The 21344-nt window shown below is 47.1% G+C and overlaps 1 protein-coding gene across 1 annotated transcript in view; it reads right to left on the bottom strand.

The window, feature by feature from the left end:
• Positions 1–21344, bottom strand: part of Sel1l3 (SEL1L family member 3) — a 110761-nt gene that overhangs the window by 44253 nt on the left and 45164 nt on the right. Inside the window, exons 10-11 of the mRNA XM_021644299.2 lie at positions 9874–10085; positions 8504–8683 (exon numbers count right to left, since the gene is read on the bottom strand). Coding sequence (XP_021499974.1) covers positions 8504–8683; positions 9874–10085 — 392 coding nt within the window. The remainder of the gene's footprint in view (positions 1–8503; positions 8684–9873; positions 10086–21344) is intronic.

Below are 21344 nucleotides of genomic sequence, written 5' to 3'. Positions count from 1 at the left end.
TGTGTGTTAGAAACTGGCTCCCATTGTTTTGTGGACTGCCCTTGTGCATGATGGAGTCTGGTAGCAAGCTACGAGGAGGTCTGGAAAAAGCAATGCATGCTATTCCACACCACAGGCAGGTGTGAGAAATTGGAAGAGAAGCCTCAGGGAATGAGGAGACAGGCCTGATTTCCCTTCTGATGGCCTTTGTTCATTGAGAAAATTATTCAGTCACAGATTCTGGTCTGTAGCTCAATTTCTCAGAATGTCTCTCAGCTGCTGCCTGTTCCGGGATCATGTGGGGCCAGGGTCTCTTCCAGGAGCATTAGAGGACTGGGATTGAGGACTCCTGAAAGGTTCAGGACCCGGCACAATCTATCCATAACAGCGGCTTCTTCCCTTTATTGAAACCAGCTATGGCAGTAGAATGTTTAACCAGCCTTCATAACAAAACTGTGACTCAATGCCTCCTCCCCTCCCCACATACCGAGTTTACAAAGAAAGTAACAAATGGAAGCTCCTACCAGGGAAACAGGGATTCCAGCTCACATTGTCCTGCCCTGAAAACCAGACTAGGAAGGACCCCACAGAGATCCTCCACTCCTGCGATGTCGCCCTCTGCTGGGAAGACCCTGAGTCTCGGCTGGGAGAGAATCAATCTGCCCAAGTGATGGACTCCATATGCCTAGGGCAGGGGAGATGAGGCCTCAGCTGGCACTCCCAAGGACACTTTTGTTTTCTGTAAGGAGCCTGGGTTTGGGCAGAAGCTTGCACTGATAAAGAATTCTTTCACAAGATTCCCTGCACTCTGCAAAAAGTTGGCTATGAATCTCAGCATATGTTTTGATACCCTGCTGGGTAGAGTCTTTCAGAGGCCCTCTGTGGTAGGCTCCTGTCCTGTTCCCTGTTTTCTCCCTCTTCTGATGTCCATCTCGTCTGCCTTTCTGAATGAAGATTGGGCTTGATTAGCTTCTTTAGGTGTACAGGTTTTAGTATGATGAGGGAACAGGAGCTCTGCAAGGAGAGCAACAGAACCAAGAAATCTGGGCCCAGGGGTCTTTTCTGAGACCAATACTCCAAACAAGGACCATGCGCGGAGATGACTTAGAACTCCTGCTCAGATGTAGCCCGTGGCAGCTCAGTGTCCAAGAGGGTTCCCCAATAATAGGAATAGGGACTGTCTCTTCCACAGAGGAAGGCAATGCAGCCATTCCTGATGAGACCTGATAGACCAGGGTCAGATGGAAGAGGAGGAGGAGGACCTACCCTATCATTGGACTGGGGGAGGGGCATAGGAGAAGAAGAGGGAAGGGGTGGAATTGGGATGGGATGGGGGAAGGGGCTGCAGCTGGGATACAAAGTGAATAAACTATAATTTATAAAAAGAAAAAAGGAATTCTAGGCTTTATGTTCACCTGGACAATTCTGGTGTTTTGGTTTTTGTTTTCTGTTGTTATTGTTTTGTTTTTGTCTTCTCTGTCATGAGACTTGAAAGAAAGACTAGTCACATAGCTTCTTGGGTCTCTGCGACGTTAGCAATGATGACATACCAGTGACCCATGCAAGTAATATGCCAGACACTGTCCCATTCCTTACTCCTGTGGACACCCATACCTGGGAACCTGATGAGACAGTCAGGATCTGTACCCCATTTCACACTTGTGGATGCTGTAGCCATAGAAGTTAACTAAGTTAACAGGGATTCCAGCTCCCAGGAAGCCCAAGATCATATCATCAGGTCTTCAAATGTAGGAGTCAAATCTGGGCTGCCTCACACTCATGCCTGGTCCTTGGTCTCCCTTGAAGGAGTGGAGCTGGGAAGAAACAGATGGTGGACTGTTTCGGTGTCCCCTGCCCTCTCATACACAGCGGACTCTCTCTGGGGGCACTGTCATCTGGGTCTTGGCTGAGACCGTGTTTCTGAAGACTGGGAGTGGGAGAGGGGGGCTCAGGACCTGAGTAGCCGTGCATAGCTGTGAGAAAGGAACAAATTTGCTACTTGCTCCGTGGCCCTTACAGTCCTGCGTGTGTGCTCCCATTGAGCTTCAAAGCAAGAGAAAACTATCAGGACTATGCCCTTTTCCTCTCTGACACGGGAGACTCTGGTTCTGACTCACCGCTAACTGAATGTGAGCCTTGGGGAAGTCGCTTTATTTAGATGATACTGCCTTTCTGCTACTGGAAAAGGTGGCTTAGTACAGCACCTCACACCTCCAAAGCACTCAAGATGTGAGCCATTATTTTGCATAGTACTAAGAGAAAGTATCTAGGCTGAAATCTAGACTCTGCTACTCATTTGCTGGGTGACTTTAGGTGACCGGCTCCTCTGACCTACCTCTTCTATAAAATAGAAATAATATAATGACCGCACAGGTTTACAGGTCTCTTTGCTCATCTATAATCTATATACAAATTATGTGTACCTATAGTCCCAGCACTGGGGAGACAGAAGCAGGAGAACCAGAAGTTCAAGGTCATCCTGGATAGTAAGTTTACTGCCAGCCTGGGCTACATGAGAAAGAAAAAGACAAAATAGAACAAAACAAAAACCAGAAGGAATACAATTTGGAGAGCATGTATAAAGGGCAGACAAATTTTTGAGAGCTCATATCATGTGCTGAGCTCTGTTTAGTACACGGATGAACTGATGTATGCTCCAACAGTGGTGTGAGAGGCAGACGGCCACGGTGCCCAGGTAGGAGGAGTGGGAAGTCGAGGCAAGAACAGCCCAATGCATCACCGCTAGCGCACACATACTGGGAGTGATCCAGCCAAATCTGCCCAACCACACCGTGTGCTGCTCCCAGGCAGGGAAGGGATGCCTCTCCTTATTCTGGGGTCCCCAAAGGGGCAGCTAGCACCAACAGCGGGTGCCTGTGCCTTCTGTGAAAGGAGATGGCCTGCAAAAATCACATAAAGACAGGATGACCTTAAGAGGGCAGCTCAGAGTTTCTCATTCATTCACACAGCACGTTGAGGCCAGAGAAGGGGTGGGTGGGGGTAGAGAGAAGCCATGGTAGGGTGAGGCAGGTGTGCAGAGCCTGGGAGCTTATCCTGGACTGTTCTGAGAAATTCCAAGGTTTCTGGAACGGTCTTTAGCTGCTCTCTTCATAAATCAGTGTCAGCAGAACGAGCAGCTCAGAAGTGCATGTCTTCTATCACAGGGTTAAAGCCTGCTGCCAAGTCCCAGGAGACCAGTGTCTGGAAACTGCCACACTTGGATCCTGGGACCAAGCGCCAGAGAGAGGCGCCACATTGTCCAGGAGAAGCTTCACCTCCTCTCCCTCTGCGCAGCCTGCAGGCTGCCAAGGGTGCTGTTCCTGTTAAAAGGCTGCTGTCACTGGTTTCAGGAAAGGCCGGGGAGGGAAGGGCCAAGAAGGGGGGTGGAGAGAGAGGGGGGGGAAAGGGAGAAAAGAAAAATGAAGCTGGGATAGAAAGAGAGGAAGAGATGGAGAGAAAGAGGAAAGGGTGGCGATGAGGAGTAAATAAAAGAAGGGAAGGGAGAACAGAAGAGGAGAGGGAATGGAGAGAAAGGAAGGGGAAAGAAAGCGAGAGCGGAAGAAAGAGCGGAAGACAGATCTCAGGATGGGCTGGCTGGCTGGGCTGCAGTTGGACAGCCTCAGCAGCCCCACATTCTCTGGAAATGCAACCACTGGGGGCCTTGTGGGCTGCTTCCCAGGCAGTCTGAGAGCCAAGGCGAAGCTGGCAAGAGGCTGTGCCAGCGTCCAAGCCAACACACACCTGCTAACCATTGCTTAGTTCTAGACAGTTGCACTGCTGGCTCCCAGTTTGAGAGGGGTGGTTCCTAGCTAAAAGTTAACATTTTTGTTTTAAAGTGAAGATGGGAAAGTATTGACTACAACGGTAGAGAATGCGGAGAGTGTGCTCATAGCCAGATGCTGCCGGGTGCTCGCCCTGGAAGCTCAGTCTGTTGAAGGAGCCAGTTCTACAACCATGGATGGGCAACGGCGGAGATGTGCCTGGGTGCTGTGTGGGAGCTCCAGCAAGGCCCTAGAGGATGCTGTGGCTGAGCATGTGGACAGTAGGAAGGCTCCAAAGAAAATTGCTTGGGGAGGAAAGAGCAAGCCAGACAAGGAGACTGGACAGGGTCAGGACTGTGAACAGTGTGGTGTGGCCAAGACAGGACTGCCAAGAGTTAGGGTGGGTAGAGGGCGGAAGTGCCAATAAGAAATGCCTCATATGCTTCTCAAATACATTACATCCTGTTTCCCTCCTGCCCACCTCCCGTCTCCCTCTTCTCTCCTGCCCACCTCCCGTCTCCCTCAGATCCAGCACCCCACCCCATCTTCCTCCCCTCAGAAAAGAGCAGACCTCTCAGGGACATCAACCAAGCACATCACAACAAGCTACAGTGAGACCAGGCACATACCATCACATCAAGGCTGGACAAGGCAACCAGGAGGAGGAAAAGGGTCCCACACAGGCAGAACAGTCAGGGCCACCCCCGACCCCGCTGCTAACTTGCCATAGAAGGAAAAATGACTAATGCTCTGTGCCATGCGGTAGGGAGACAATGGCTGCCAACATTTTTAAAAGAGTAGTAGAGAGGACTTTAAATAACACCAACACACAGCAATGATATTACTTTGAAGTGAGGCCATGCCAATTTCCCTACCGTCGCCACTACATTGTATGTACTGAAATACTGCATCATGTCTGATCAATGCATCCAATTATGTGTCAACATAAATAAAGAACTGACATACTGCGGCTGGACAGATGGCTCAGTGGTTAAGAGCACTGGCTTGCTCTTCTAGAGGACCTGAGTTCAATTCCCAGCACCCACATAGCAGCTCACAACTGCCTGTAACTTCAGTTCTGGGGGATCCAACAAAAAAACTAATGCACATAAAATAAAAACAAATGAGAAAAGAATCGATACACACACAAGCCTTACATGCCCTTTGGTAGAGCTGGGTGCTGGGGGTCAGCTCTTAATCCTCACTACACATTACAAGCATGACAGGAGCTCCTAACATACATATGCATGCACATGCACACATACATACACACACATGCGTGCGTACCTGTGTGTACACCAACACTCATATACATTCATGGATACCTACCATACCACGTGTACACGTGCGCATTCTTCACAAACGAACACACCCATGCCTATACAAACACGCACACACACACACACACTCACACACGCAGCTCAGTATCCCACAGGGACTGGTTCCAGGACCCCCACAAGCAATGAAATCCTCGAATCTTGTCTCTTACCTAAAGTAATATGGTAACTGTGAGCCCAGAGCCTCAAGCATGTTTCAAACACATTTGACCACTGTCCTACAGTCTCAGCCCCTCCTCCATGCTCTAAGTCGTAGCTAGAGTACTTCTACAATGTAGACATAAGATGGTTACTATGCCGTGTTTCTTAGGGAATAGTGAGGAGAAAAAGTCAATACATACTGAGGGCAGACACCTTGTCTTTTTGGAATGTTTTCAATCTCTGCTATTACATCTGAAAGTGTGGCCTCTCAGGCACACACTCAGCAATATACACACAGATATTACTGTCTATGTAATAGGGGGTTGGAGCATCAACACTGGAGTTAGAGGAAACACAATCCTGCCCCTAAGAGCTGTTGCAGTAGCTCAGGGGACAGATGAGCTGTTGCAGTAGCTCAGGGGACAGCAGGCAGGAATGGCAGTGAAGATGGGGAAGAAAGGAACGGGGGAGGGGGTGGTCATTAGGTAGGATGAGGGGGGTCAAGCTCCTCCGTTTCCTAGTGTAACCATTGATGTCCTCTGGGGAGGTGTGAGCAGCAGAGGAAGGGAGCTACCTATGTAAGCTTCTTTTGGGACATAGATGAAAAGTAAGAAAGTTGTTAGGTGGAGATACAAATTGAGCACTATCAATATGCGAAGACAGTGTAGCCAGGGATGTGACTGAAGCCCTCCATTCCCCCCAGAAGCCTAGGAGAAAAAGGGGATCCATGACCAAGTCAAGAGAGAGAGAAAGAGAGAGAGAGAGAGAGAGAGAGAGAGAGAGAGAGAGAGAGAGAGAGATCTAAGAATCTAAGAACTGGGCTGAAGGAAAAGAGCTCATTTGCAATTTAAGTCACAGAACAGAGGGAAAGCTAGCTGTCCCTTCCAGGTTTACCTGCAGCAAAGTCCTGCTCATTCACAAGCGAGACTCCTGATAAAGGAGACAAAAAGATGTGAATCACAGAAGCAACGAGAATGAAGAAAGGCGTTATTGACAGATCCTTCGTTTGTTAATTAGAGGTCTGGCTTTGAGAGCTCCTCATTTGCTACATTATGCTGGTGAATTAATAGATACCTCAACAAAAGGACATTTAACTGAACGCATGACACCTGCTCCAATCCTCAAGAAGCCATTAATTAGGAATTCTTAAGAAAATGAGCGATGACACAACTCCTCTAAGTGCGTAATTCCTACCCACGATGCCTAATCATGCGGCCTTTCAGCTGGGAGACACATCCTTTCTGTTCATCTCCTCTGCTTCTGACCAATTAAACACTTTCCTTCACAATCATAACATTTCACATGCCAAATCTTCAAAAGAAAAGGAGCTTGTCAGCGACCTAATGCTTTCCACTGCTAATTGATGCCGAATTTGAATTCTTAAATGTGTGATCTATACATGCAGGATGTTATGAACATGTTTGGGCTTGGTGGAAAGGTAAAGGCAGCTTTATTTTACAACTTGATTTTGTAAAAATGTGTTTTTTTGCATGGCAATAGTTTTTTTTTTTAAACAAAAAGATGGATTAATTAATTGCTGCCTAGCCGAGGTCAAATTTTGCAAGTCATTGATATACACAGAGAGAATAATCAGCTATTAGTGACAAGTGTGTTACAACTTTATTTGAAGGAAGAAAAAAAAAGACTGATAACATCTAAAGGAATTAGAATGTCTCTCTAGAGAAAGACATTTTGTAATGGCTTCTGTTCTTGTCCTACTCCTCCTCTTCCTCCTTCTCCTCCTCCTCTCTCTTTTCCTAACCTCTTCCTCATCTCCTCCTCTTTCACCCTCCTTCTTGGGACAAAATCTCACAAATCCCAAACTGGCCTTGAACTTGCTATGTAGCCAAGGCTGATCTTGAATTCCTGATCCTCCTGTCTGATCCTCTGGTGTGTTGAGATTACAGGCATATGCCACTATACCTGATTTTATGCAGGGAATTGGACCTCGTGCATGCCAAACAAGTGACCTGCCAGCTGAACACATCCTTAGGCCATTCACTGAAGGTTTATCTCGCTGAGTGGTTTATTTCACAGTAGTAGAGTGGCCACTGTAGATTTTTTTTAATTTAATTTAATTTTCAGAAACCATCTATTTCCATGTATCAAACATCACTTTTCTGCACTGTGGGTTTCTGACTCAATCCTAGGGCTGTTTGGGTCCCAGTTAGTCACTTGAGATTCAACAATTCTGTTGTAGCCAGGTCCGTCCTGCAGGCACACCTGCCCAGCAGGCAGGGAAAAGCAAAGTTCATGGCAGAGATCACAGACAAATCCTGCCACTGAGTATCATAATGTCTGTGGCTACACAGACCCAAATGCCCCATTTATTTCCACATTTCCCTGGCAGAGATAAAAAAAAAAAAAAGAAAGAAAGAAAGCCCTTTCAACCCTCAAAGCAAACTAGTTGTATTATCAACGTGAACCGTCTCACACTCCTCTGTGACCCTGAAGTCAATCAGCCCACTGTCTCCTCCCACATGTGTAGGTAGGTCCATGCCTTCAAGAAGCTGTTCCTGCTCTTCTTACCCAGATACCTTTGCTGGCAGCCTTTTATTCTCATCCCCGAAAGAAGTCCAGAAGCAAGCCATCAGTGAGCCTAATCTAACACATTACGCTTTTTGACAGATGTGAGCCACTGATTTCTTTGTCCAGTGAGTCAGCAAGATTGGGAAGAAGGCAAGAAGTAGGGGCTCTTGCTAGTCGCCGTGTCTAGCCCCTAATGTGCCAAGGTGCCATCTTTAAGCATCCGCCGCCTGGGAGCAGTGAGTAGAAGGGTCCATTCGAAGGAGACCTTTCTCAGGCATGCAGCCCTGGGAACCTGGCTGGAGATAAAGCTGGCTTCCGTGTGTGGTAGACTCTGCTTGTTCAGCGTGTACGGACGGATAGGTTGCCAGCAGATTAACGCCTCCTCTCAATCTGATTCCTTCCCTTCTAACATCTCTAGACCTCGCCCTCTCATATGGACAAAATATTTTTGTTTCTGGTATGCTTTCTTTTTTTTCCAAGGCAAAAACCTGCCTCAGTTGCCAGTCTCCTCTTCACATACCAGTTTGGCCACTCATGGACAGCTCATGGATGCAGGTGCGTGCCTGCAGTCAGCCTGGGAACCTGCACAAATGCGGGAAATGGGAGCGGAAGACAGGGCGGTGAAGCCTTCCTCTCTGTCAGACAACGTACAGCATCGGAGAGCTGCCGCATAACCTAGATGCTGGGGCAGGCAGCATCGTATTGCTCGGAGGCCCTGAGAGCCAGGCTGTAAGCACCCCAGACACCCCCCTCTACCTGGTCTCCCCGCAGTGTGTGCTGGTCAAGGGGCGTCTTCGCGGCAATGTTGCTGTAGTAGGCGTAGGAGAGCTCCCAGTCCAGTGGGTAACTGTCGACACCCTGGTAGTGCTTGTACCCGAGATTCATTGAGGACAGCCTCTCGCTGCCCTGGCCTCCAACCAGACTGTATAGCATGCCCTGTTAGGAAGAAACCGATAGTTAATAAAGCATTCACAGGACTGTGGATAAGGTTATGAAATCCCCTACAGCTGAAAGGTCATGTATTCCCTCTCTGTAATCCCAGCCATTCTAGAAATGTTAATATATCTTAAAAAAAAAAAAAAAAAAAACTAAACCAAAAGCCACACACACACGGGGAAGCATCCACACACAGAGATCAGAAATTAAAAGTGATCAGAGAACGTGTAGTGTTTTCTTGTGATAGCGGTGTCTGTCAATGTGACTGTGCTGGCAGGGGACCAGCATCATTTCTCGGGGAGGCTGCTAGGCTGTTTCCAATGAGGCCTGGAATTGGGAGGCTGAGTAAAACAGATGGTCCAACCCAGGGTGGGGGGAGCGGCATCCCATAGAGAGTCTAAGGAGAGCCAAAGGCAAAGGAAGGAGAATTCATCCCTTTTGGCTTCTTCCTGCCTGCCTGAGCTGGGACCCCGGTCTTTTCCTGCCTGAAGAGTAGAATTTCCACTACCAGCTCCCCTGGCCATCAGTCCCTTCTGGCTTTGACTAGAAACCCACCGGCAGCAGCTTTCCTGGCCTCCCACTTGCAGATGGCAGAGCAGGGAACTTCTCAGACTCCATAATTGCATGAGCTGATTCTTGAGAATAAATCTCTTCCTATATATAATCCCATTGGTTCTGTTTTTCTGGAGAACCCTGACTAATACACTGAGGAAAATGTGACTCTAAATGTTAGGCACGTTGCATAATCAATTCAGATTCAAGACCCTAAGTAAAACTGTCTACTTTGGCATTTATTTTGATAGCAAAAGAGGTGGATATGGCAACAAGAGCTCCAAAGCTTTTTATTAGCTAAAAAGTAATGTGAGGTGATGGCCTCACCATGAAGACCATTGCACTGTTCACGGAAGAGGACCCTGATTTTGAAGGATGGGATTCCAGCATGCCCTGCTCCAAATGTCCCTTGGATGGTTTACCAAAACATGAAAGCCATGAGCAGAAATGGAGAAATGACTTTTTCCTTCCCTAAAAGCAGGTTATTGTGTAGTCCCAAAGCCTGAGAACATTTTCCTCCCAGGTGTAAAGATTTTAGGGGACTCCAAGGACCTGCGACACATCCAGGGCCGGCAGGGGTGTCTCTCTGCACACATAGCCCAGGTGACAGGTGCTCCCGAGCCCATGAAATACGGCACCTGCAGCTGATCCCGAGCGCCATTCAATCCAGTTTCATAGAAGACTGTGAGGTAGTAGGATGCTTTATGGTATCCACAGCAGCTGGAATCCATCAGAAAGGGGATGGCAGAGCTAATTTGGTGGAGGCCATCAATGCCGGAGAGTCTCTTTACAGCTCTCTCGAATATCCTTGCACCGATTTCTAATACGGAGTCATTTTGGTTCCATGGCACTGTAAATAACACAATTCGCAGCACTCAGAATTAATTACCATGGGGCTGATGTGGCTGGAGAAGAAGGAAGGCAAGCCAATTAAATACCTTTGTTATTGACAAGGTGGGCCCTGCAGTTCCTTGAAATATACCACCCTCTGGGGAAGAAAATTAAACCCTTTGGGGGAAGCTATGGTGTCAGTCTGTAAAAAGCTTTTCCTCTGGCACTAAATGACAGCCTCGAATCCCAGGGAAAAGGATGTGCCTCTCATAGCTGAGAGGGTGCCTCAAGAGAGTGATTCACTCAGTGTAATTCACTGCCCAATCAGGGCTGCTGAAACTTCCAGAGAGACTCTTCTTCGGAGAGGCGGAAGAAGAATGTGTTTTATCCCAGAAATAGTTCCTTGGTTCTGCTACCAAAATTTGAGCAAGAGCATTTTATTTTGAGATGCTTCCTCATCATCTTTTGATTCCAGTTTTGCTTGTGGGTCTCTCGATATAATGAAAAGAATGAGTCAACTCTTATGGAAGGCTTACAAGATGCCAAACACAGGGTCAAGTATCCAACGCAAATGAGGCCATCGGATAGGCACAAGCTTAGATGGTTGATACTATTATTAGCTTCCTCCTCCTTCTTCACAGCAGGGGATTAAGGCCTGAAGAAGCAAAATAACTTGTCTACAGTTACAAAGGCTGGCAAAGGGCTGGGCCAACCTTTGAACCCTGCAAGGCAGGTCACACAAGCCAGAGTTCACTCTCACCCCCTTGTGGACAGGCGAGCAGCTATGTTCACCAGGGCCCTCCTACCACAGATAGGGGCTTTTCTGGTGTTGCTGTAATACGCATGGTGCTTTGTCTTACAAGACCTCTCATAAATCTATATGCCGATCAATGTCCAAGGCAAGAGAGCAAGTGTGATGGCTCCACAGGGCGACTGTTAGAATCTTCCAAAGCCTGTCTTTGCTAGCCCTCTCTTTTATTTATTAATGAAGCCAAGAAATGCTTCTAGGACAGGCAAGGCACTATTGTAGGTGCCATGCTACAAATGATCACACAGGATGGAAAGATGTTATTTGCAGGAAACATAGGACCCAAGTTACATGTAAACAACACCAGCTTGAATGTTAAATTAAATGTCAGCCTTGACTAAAGTTTCACCTGCCTAAAAAGTGGGACTTCCAACATTTTTATTCTCTTCATCGTAATTTTTTAAAAGTAACTTAAAAAAAAAAATGTCCAGGAGGCAAAGGATAGATCATTTTGCTTAACACAGCAGTAAGGAACAAGCAGAGAAGTTTTTGCCAGGAATGAGAGGTGTGGCTTAAGTTTACTGAAGACTAATTTCTTTGCAGTGGTTCATTTTAAAAACAGGAGTCGGGGGGGCTTAGTTGGTAAAGTACTTGCCACAAAGGCATAGATACCTGAGTTTAATCCCTAGCAACCACATAAAAAGCCAGGTAGAGAGGCATTTGCTTCTAACACTCTGACTGGGTAGGCAAGGCCAGGAGATGCCCAAAGCTTGGTAGCCAGCTGGCCAAGTGGAATTGGTGAGCCTCGGGCCAATTCGAGAAAACCCTGTCTCAACAAACAAGGGTATGAGGTCTGCATCTGGAGTGCCCACCAGTCTCCACACACAGACACACACACAGCGTGTACAGAGAGGTTCTGCACAGAGAGTTTCGAAAGTGTCTGTGCAGACAAAGACACACACATGCACACACACACACACACACACACACACACACACACGGATCCAGAACTGGAATCATGAGAGCTGATACATTTGTTTACAAGCTGCTGGTGGTCCCTGTGAAGCCCCAAAAGGCAGATAGAATCTGCGCCCAAAGACTTCTGAAAGGTGGACAGACTCTCCACTCCAGCTGCATCTGTGTAGGCTCTGCAGACCCCAAACACCCAGAACCATAGCGGCTGAAAAAGCCATCCTACTGCCTTGAACAATAGCGTGCCTTTTCCATAGTCTCCGTGTTTGTTTGCTTGCTTGCCTTTCTCTTGAAAGCTGTAACTATTATGTAAGAAACATAAGTATTTGTTTTTGTAAGACAAATCAAACAATGCAAATGGTATTGAATTAAACAGAAGTCTTCACTCCCCCACTCTGTCTTTAGTGAAGACAAAAAAGCTGTTAAAAAACTTGGTACCTATGCTTGGAGACTTCTCCTTTGCATGCACAATAATTCATGTATGATTTGTTTACATATATACATTTTTCTCCCAGTGGCATACTATGCCACTATAGGTTCTGATTACATGTTTTAAATTTTTATTAAATTTTACTTATTTATTTGTCTGTGTGTGCATGCCGCAGCATGAATGTGGAGGTCAGAGGACAACCTGGGGGAGTTAGCTCCTTCCTTCCCCTGTCTGCATCCCAGAGATCACACTCAGGTCTCCAGGCTCTGTGATAAGCCCCTTGCTTACTGAGCCATCTCACCAGCCCAACTTCCTCTTTTAAATTAACTATTTGTCATTAATAGTTCTCTGTGGGTGTCAGAAGATCGTTCTGTTTAATGCCCCAGTAATGCAGAGGAAGAGCAGGGTGATGGCTCAGTTGGTAAGATGCCTGTACAAGCATGAGGCCCTGAATTCAGATCCCCAAAACACACATCAGAAGCTGACCATTACGACATATGCCTGTAACCCAGGCTCGGGGCGAGTAAGGCAGGTTGATCCCTGAAGCCCCTTGAGCTCCTTGGCCAGCTAGCAGAACCTAATGCACCAGCTTGAGTTTTAAGGAGAGTCCTGTCTTAAAAAAAAAAAAAAAAAAGCAAAGGTGGAACCTGATTGAGCAAAGGCACCAATGTTGACCTCAGGCCTTCACACACGCTTACATGCACACAAATACATCCTCCCAATTACGAACAAAAGAATGAATGAATGATAGTAATTGGGACACCACTTCCAGGATTCTCCCCAGTTCCTTAAATTCTCAGTTGTCCAAGTCCCGTATGCATCGTGGCAGCGTTTGCATGTAGCCACCGTGCACCCTCCTGTGTGTCCCCTCCTGCATACTCTGTCAGGTGTGTCCCGCCTGCGGCTTGTGGCCACATGTGGCCAAGAAGAGCTGTGAACTCAGCCCACCACAAAAGCTAAACAAACTAACTTGAAACATTTGCCTGTGTTTTTCTTTTTCTTTTTTTAACTCAACTGTGTGGTTCTAGAGCATGAACACTGACGATGACAGTGATGACAATGTCCTGTTACACTGTGACTCGGCTAGCCACACCCTTGAGCCTAAATCATCTCTAGATTCCTTGTGACCAGTACACCGGAACTGCTGTGGAAGTGGTTGTTACACTGAACTGTAAGGACTAATAGTAAGAAAATACGTCTGTAATGTGTTCATTATTCAGTTTTGTGGTTTGTTTTTTTTTTTCTTTCCACCCTCGGCCGGCTGTTCTAAGTACCTTTGATCCACCATCGGTAGTGTGCTGTGGCAGAGCTTACAGGCCAACCATACTGCATTTTACAGCTGAACCAAGTTCTCTATTCTTATACCCTTAGGTTGCGTCTTGTGATTTTGCCACAACCAACATTAAAGCGATGGGCAGCCCTGGACACTTTTCTCTGTTTTGTGATGGGTTATGCCTCTGTAATAACAACCTTTTCCACCAGGACTCTGGGAATCTCATCTTGTTGGGGTTTCCCTTTGTCTGCTGAGGGAAACATGCCACACTACTAGGCCCTGATGAGAACCTGCTCCATGGATTCAGTGAGCATAATAGTACAGAGACACTGAAAATAAACATAGATCCTACTGCTGCTTACTCAGGTATTTGGTTTTAAACATGTGCTCATTTCAGATACCCCTGTGTGCACATTCCCGGCAAAGCGGCATCCTTATTATGGTTGACAATTCATTCTGGCCTCACCTCCCTGCCAAATTCCTAACTAAGATGATGGGTTTTGCCTGAGTACACAGGGACGCCAGCTTTGTGGGCTCAGAGGAGGAAAGGGCTCCAAAAGAAATGAAACTCTAAATGAAACACCTGGCCCTCTGACCCCTGGCACAGTACCCCAGAAATCATTATCAGGAGCACCCAGGTAGCTGAGGCTGCCGGAAAAGATGGAACAAGCCTGGAATCCTCCAGGCTCGATTCTGGGCCCAAAAAGCGCTGCAGACTAAAAGGGCTTGCTCATTTCTTTTTTATATTAGAATTCTTAACTCCCTCCCAGAAAAATATCGCCAATTGGTATTTTCTCTGTCCAAGATTCTAAACAATTTTCTGCACTAGTGAATTTAATAAAAATAATAATGCTAAGGTAAAATTACTCATTTCACACATTTGCTAAAGTTCGAGTTGTAACTATTGTCTAAAATCAAAGCCATGGAGCCTCTGTCGATATTAAAGGCAGTTTAATGAAACTGTTAATTTCACCCATCTGCTTTAGCATATGCATTTTTTTCTAGCCGATCTGTAACTGAAAACATGTCTTGTTTGTGGAGATTAATGGTATAATGAAGAAACAAACAAACAGAATGGGAGATTATCATTTCTCTATTTTCATTTTCTTTTTGTACCAGAAGCTAAGGAATAAAGCCCTAGCCCCCCATCACACAAGCCCTACTTTACAGCTAGCATGGCATGGCTCCTTTCACTCTTCATTCACATCGGAAGGTGTGTGCGGACGGCTAGAAGAGACAAGCAGCAGACGCTGAGAGGACAGCCACCCATTCTGATCAAGAATTCAGACGGCGAGAGGCACCCTCGCTCCCTGTGCGAGGGACGGAGACATCAACCAGAAAAGTCATTTGGCGTGTCAGGCTTCTGAATGGCAAAACAGAAGTTTGAAAGAGGAGAAAAGTATCAGGAGGAAATAGCAGGCCGCTGTTCTAAGGAACGCTCTTCAAGTTTGGTGACTTAAAAAACACTCAGTGAGTTTCTCATTTGCATCCTGATCTGAGGTCCCGATGGGCTCCAAGAAGCTTCAAGAACCTGCTGCTTGAGTGCCTCAGCACAGCCCGCGTGACTGTCAGCACGGAGACCACCAATAATATCGGCACTGTGTCTCTTTCTCCTTCCGTCTGGTACAGTGGAAGTGCTCTGGAAATGGGTGTTACTCCGCATTGTTTAGGAGCGAATAACAAGGAAAAAATGTCTGAGCATGTTCATTACAGATGCAATTTTCCCTTGTTATTTTTATTTTTGAGTTGATGATTGATCCAGGGGCCTCACATGTACGAAACATCTACCTCAGAGCTCCATCCATCCTGATTTTCTAAATATTTACATCCTTCTTTCCTCCCTTCTCTTCCTCTTTCCCCTGGCTCCCTCTCTCCCCCTCCCCTTCTCCTTTTAGGGTTGTTATTTTTTGGGTGGGAAAACTGTAACCTAGTTCTTTGTTTTCTTCCTCATTACCTCTGTACGAGTGTATTTTAAAACCCAACAATACATGCTTCCAAGTCCTAACAATAAAGGTGACGGCTCTCCAACAGCCAAGCATAGCTCTTAAGGGAAGGGCTGCCCAGCCGTTACTGGGTCACAGAACTGCATTTCCATCACATCCATGCTCTGAATTTTAGGGTTTTCAAGCACACAGGGGAAGTGTTGGCAAAATTAAAATCAAAGTAGCGTTCTAGCGCGATCGCTTTCCCCTCGGCAGATTGTATGGAGACACTTCTTCCCTGCATTGTGCTCCAAAGCCCGGGGCAAGTGGCCCTGTAGAAACCAGGCAGATGGTGTCAGCCCTGGGAGAGAAGCCCAGGCTTGGACCTGGCCTCATCCCAGCGCACCATTTATTGGCAGCTCCTAAACTTCCTCTAGGCACTGGCACCAGCCGTGTGGGCTTAGTGGTACCCCTGCAGAATTGAGGGAGAGAAGACAGTTCCAGCCCAGGCCGATATCCCCAGGGGCTACAGCCATCACAGCAGCTTCACTCATGCAGCCTCCTGCCTTTATGGTACCTCGGCCTAACCGTGGACCCCTGGCTAGCTGGATGTGAGCCTTTGAGGTCTCCTTCACTGTCCCCAGCCCTCAGGCCTGGAGTCCAGGCCTCAGTGCCACCTGGAACCTTGCTGGTCCTGGTACCAAAGCACTCTTTAAAGGGTTTTTTTTTTTTTATTTCAAACTTCTCAGTTTTGACAGGGATGGTGTGACAGGAGAATAAAAGAATGAAATGGCCAGAATAACTCTTAAATAATGAAAACCACGCAGGCTAAATTCTGCTGTTGTAGCATGAGAAAAAACCCAAATGCTAACAGGACCATTTCCATGCCCCAGCAACTTCCACCTTCCTAGAGAATTCAAGGCTCAGGAGACTGCCTTAAGGCTGACCAGTCCAAATGCCCTGCTGAAGTCCTGATCTGAGGAGCTTGTAGCGAATGTCACCCCAACACCCTGCACAGTGGGAACCTGGAGACAGAGCAGGGATAGATTTCAGAGACCAGGCAAGGCGCTCGGGATGCAGAGTTCATCTCCAGAAAGCAGAAAGCGGGAGAGTCTCGGGAGCATACATATGCACTGCAGCTGGGTACCCCAGGAGTGCTGCCATCTTTACTTCAAAGGCTTGCAGACTCTGTGAGGTGAAGAACAAGCCCTGTTATACATGAGAGTGAAGACACCAGTGGGAACAGCTGAGCTTTACAGCATGTTAGCACATCAGCTGTCAACATTTAGCAAGCCTCCCCCACAGCGCCCCCCGGCACTTGGCCTAGAGCTGTGTGGGGGCTGGTTCCACTCTCAGTGTGGTTGCCTCGGGGCCTAGCACAGTGCCAGGGGGTACTCAATCTATGGGTCTTCCAAACTGGCTATTCTATGTCCCTTGGGGACTATTTTACATTTGAGTGCCTGCACCCCTCCCCACCAGAGTAGAGCCATAAGAGAAAGCAGGAAGGAGGAGGACCATGTTTCCGAAATTCTTTGGTATACACGGAACTGACAAGACCCCAATCTTCTTTCATGAGCTCTAGAGAGGGCCCGTAGTTCCAAGGACCAGAACAATGTTCACAGAGGCAAGATGGTAGCTTGAAAGAGGAAACAGGTTCATGACGAAAGAGAATGGAGAAAATGCAGAAGGTAGAAGAGAAAACCCAGTGGACTCTGTCTGTCTGGACTGGAGTCGTGGCTTTTCCAATGCAGACATCACTTTGGAGCTCCTAGGAATTAAATCATCATTCCTTCATTGACATGCTACCTCTGCGAAAGGCCTGAGGATGGCAAGAACCCTGGGATCTAGGGGCACTGAGGCTCTTGGCTTCTCAAGACCTTTTGCTTAGAGGGCCTTCAAGACATCAGGGAAAGCTGCTTGTCATCCTGAACACCTGGAATCCCCAGCAATTGGGAAACTGAGGCAGAAGGCTTTCTGTGAGTTTGGGGATAATGTAGACTGTCTGCCAAGGCCCTGTTTCAAAAGCGAAGAGCAACTGGAACATAGCACTCCAGTCAAAGTGCTTGTTGCACAACCACGAAGAATCAAACTGTATTTGATCCCCAGAACCCATATTAAAAAGCCAGGCAGGGTAGCACGTGCTTCTAATCCCAGCGCCGGGGAAGCAGATATTCGGAACTCACTGGCCAGTCAAACTAGACTTCTCTAGACTTGGATAAATATACACCTCCAAAACACTGAGAGGAAACATGGCTGAGGGGAACCATTTGTATTCCCATGTGCAATGCAGCATTCATCATGACAGCCAAGAGGTGGGATGAAAGTGTTCACCAATGGGCGAATGGAGAAATCAAATATGGCTGGGAACAGTGGAAGACTGTTGACCGTAAAGAAAGGAAGGGGAATTTGGCATATTCTATACTGTGAGTGAAGACATCATGCTAAGTTTAATAAGCCAAACCACAAAATGACCCAAGCTAGATGGCCCATTTCTAGGGACCATTTCAAGTAGTGATGCTCACAGTAATAGAGAACAGAATGGTAATTTTCAGGGTCTGGGACAGATAGATGGGATTTTTTTTAATTGTATAAATTCAGTTTTTCAAGACATAACGAGTATGGTGATCTGATGTATAACATGCAAATAACAATGCCTCAGTGCACAAGGAAAAACTGTGGAAATGGCAGTTTTTATGGTAAGCACATTAGCACAGCACTCAAAGAGTTAAGGTGTGATCAATAGTTGATCTCTCTAGGTGGGAACATACAGCTTGCTCTGTGCTCATCTCATTGGCCAATGGAATGGAAGCTCCCCACCCCTGCAAAGTTCCACCTCTCCGCTGAAGTGTTGGCTTTGATGGGGGAGCAGATGCGCCATCTAAAATCACAGTGTGTTGTGTGTGCGTGTGTGGGGGGGGGAGTCACTCTGGAGTCTCAAGTGTGTATATGCAGAGGCCGGAAGCAGAACGTTGGCCTTGTACATGAGGAGATGCCTCCAAGGAAAAAGGACTCCTCATGAGGAATCAGGAGCGCCGTCGTCTTGTCTCATCTTCTCTGTTTAACAAAGAAGAGAGAGGGCTGGAGAGATGGCTCAGCGGTTCAGAGCACTGGCTGCTACTCCAGAGGACCGGGTTTGATTCCCAGCACCCACATGTTTGTTGGCTCACAGATGTCTGTAACTTCAGTTCCAAATCTGGCGCCCTCTTCTGACTTGCCTGGGTTCCAGGCATGCACGAGATTCATATATATCTATATCAATACACACACAAATAATAAAGTAAAAACAGGAATACTAATTCCACAAATCAATTTCTCTGAGGAAATAAAGAAACCTGTTGTTTACCTTTCCCTTTGGCCCAGCTAACTGTTGTTTAAACCAGAGCTTTGCTGGGGATGTGACTTAGTGACTGCTCAGCACACACAAGGCCTGGGATCAATCCCCAGTGTAAGACAATTCAAACACCTTGTCTAAATGTAACTTGAGTAGAGAAGATGGATCAGGGTCAGGTGCTGACCTTGCAAGCCTGATGACCAGAGTTTCATCCCCAGAACCCACATGAAGGTGGAAAAAACAAAAACAAAACAAATAAACAAAAAAAACCTCACTTCACAAAGCTGTTTTCTGACCTCCATATGTGCACCGTGAGATGAGCACCCACAAATGAGCATCCACAACATTCACACACACACACGAGAGAGAGAGAGAGAGAGAGAGAGAGAGAGAGAGAGAGAGAAAGAGAGAGAGAGAGAGAGAGAGAACATGCTAGTCTTTCCTTATTCTTTGCTCTATTCTGGCTCACGAGGGCATTCAGCCAATGCCTGTTTAGTGAATAAAGGCATGAGGAGCTGAGAATGAGTTAAGAATACACTCAGCGAGAGCCTTATCTGTTGTACCTATTCCATTCCTACAGCAAGGGTTCCAAGCATCGCACATCTGCCACTCAAGTCCATTTCCGTAGCTTATCTCAGATGAGGAAAATGCAACAGGCTGCATACAGCATACTGCATTACTATGTGTGGAATGCTCAGGGCACAGTCCTGTTTGTTTTGTTTGTTTTGTTTTTAGAAAAAGAGGTGTGGTTTCCTAGAGCTCTGGAAGTTCTAGGGAAGGTTGCTGGCATCAGATCGGCCCTGGGGACCATGTCACAGTGGGAGCTTGTGAGAGATTCCATGTAGCCAAACAGGAGTCTAGGGAGAGAGTCCATGTCTGGACTCACTCTTATTACTAATCCAGCCTTGTTCAGAGGTCCCATGAGAACCACCATAACCCCTTCTGAGGGTGGTGCCTGCAGGGTCCAAGAGACCTCCCACTAGTACTGTGTGTGTGTTGTATACACATGTATGTGTTCGAGTGCTCACATGCATTTGTGTGCATATTGTATGGGATCTTCCTCTGCCTTACGTTTGAGACTGTGACATTTCCCAAGCCTGGACCTCACCAAATCAGCAAGACTGTGCGATCAGGCAGCCCCATGGATCCTCCCGACTCTGCCTCTCCAGCACTTGGATTATAGGCATGTATCACCTCATCTGTGTGCTAGAGATCCAAACTTAGGTCCTTCTGCTTGCACAGCCCTTCTCTAGCCCCTAACTCCCACCTCTAGAAACATCCCTTCCTCCCACAATATCACACTAGTGACCAAATCTCTAACACATGAACTCTTGGGGGACAAGCCACATCCAAACCACAGTGAAGGGAGGTCTAATCTAGTCTTCTGATCAATAAGACAAGACATGCCAGGATGACAGTACAGAGTGAATGTCCACACACTTTCTACAAATGACTTCTGGGGAGCATGCTGGGGCTAGCCAGACACTAGCAGAAGGATGAGCTTGTCAGAAATGGTACTCAAGAGACCAGGAATGCAAGCACACCAGCCTTACTGCTCTTCTTTTGATGAGAGACCATAGCAAAGGTCCATTAAACATGTAAGCTGATTTTCTACCTTCAATTTTCAAAATCAAGCTTTCTGCATTTTTCTCAACCTTATTAGGAAGCTGGGTACGAGGTATGACACCAATTGCTCTCTCTTGGGTTATCCAGATGATGCTATCACAGCCCCAAGCAAGGGCACCATGCCAAGCAGAGAAGGATGTGTGTGCCCTGCCTCTGCAGGAGGCTTCTGGGCCTTTCCAACCCAACCCAGAAAAACAGATGCCTCTGGTCGAATGAGGCAATAGATCCAGACATTTTCCTTCCCGTCCTCTCCTGAGTCCCCCTGCTTCTCTGAGGCCCCCAGAGAAAGACAGAGGAGACAGGCAGTAGCCGTGTGCCCTGAGGAGGCCAAGGCCGTGGCTTGGGAGCAGCACAGAGCCTGTGGGCATCGCTTCCTGATAAGCTCATTTTTCCTGGAACCTGCACTTGACTGGCAAGTCCAACATAGTAGGTCCTAAAGTAAAGCATCCAGCTTGGGTTGGCTGGGGGGTGGGGTAGGGAGCCCCTTTCTCTCCTGAGGGCCACACAGCCTGGCCTTGACCAGTGGAACTTGTTAGATCTAGCTGTCCTGCAAGCTCATGATTTGAGTTTTTCATTTGATTCTATTTCCAGGCCTCCGTGGAGAATAAAATAGTCCTAAATTCAAGTAAACAAAACCTTGAGCTATAAAAATAACATGAAAACATTTGTATTGAGAGTATTTTCTTAAAAAAAAAGAATGTATTGTGAAAATTACTCGACACTTCTTCCCACCAGTGAAACTATATTTAACCACGATCAGAAATCACAGACACGGGTTTCGGTACATGTGGCCGGAAGCGCAGCCTCAACTCCTCAGTGTTCTGCATGCTCTCCCTTTCTCCTTAGGTCTTTGTTAGGTGAAGGGCTATTCCACCAGCTCACAGGGGCTCAGGGATAACCTGGGGTGTCTCTTCTCAGTCATCATAGCAGTTGGGATGACTGGGCTTCTTGAGCATACAGGGACTGGTTAATGTCT

Source organism: Meriones unguiculatus, chromosome 12 (assembly GCF_030254825.1).
Source record: "Meriones unguiculatus strain TT.TT164.6M chromosome 12, Bangor_MerUng_6.1, whole genome shotgun sequence".
NCBI classification, from domain to species: Eukaryota; Metazoa; Chordata; class Mammalia; order Rodentia; family Muridae; genus Meriones; species Meriones unguiculatus.
This window is presented reverse-complemented; position numbering and strand designations above follow the sequence as displayed.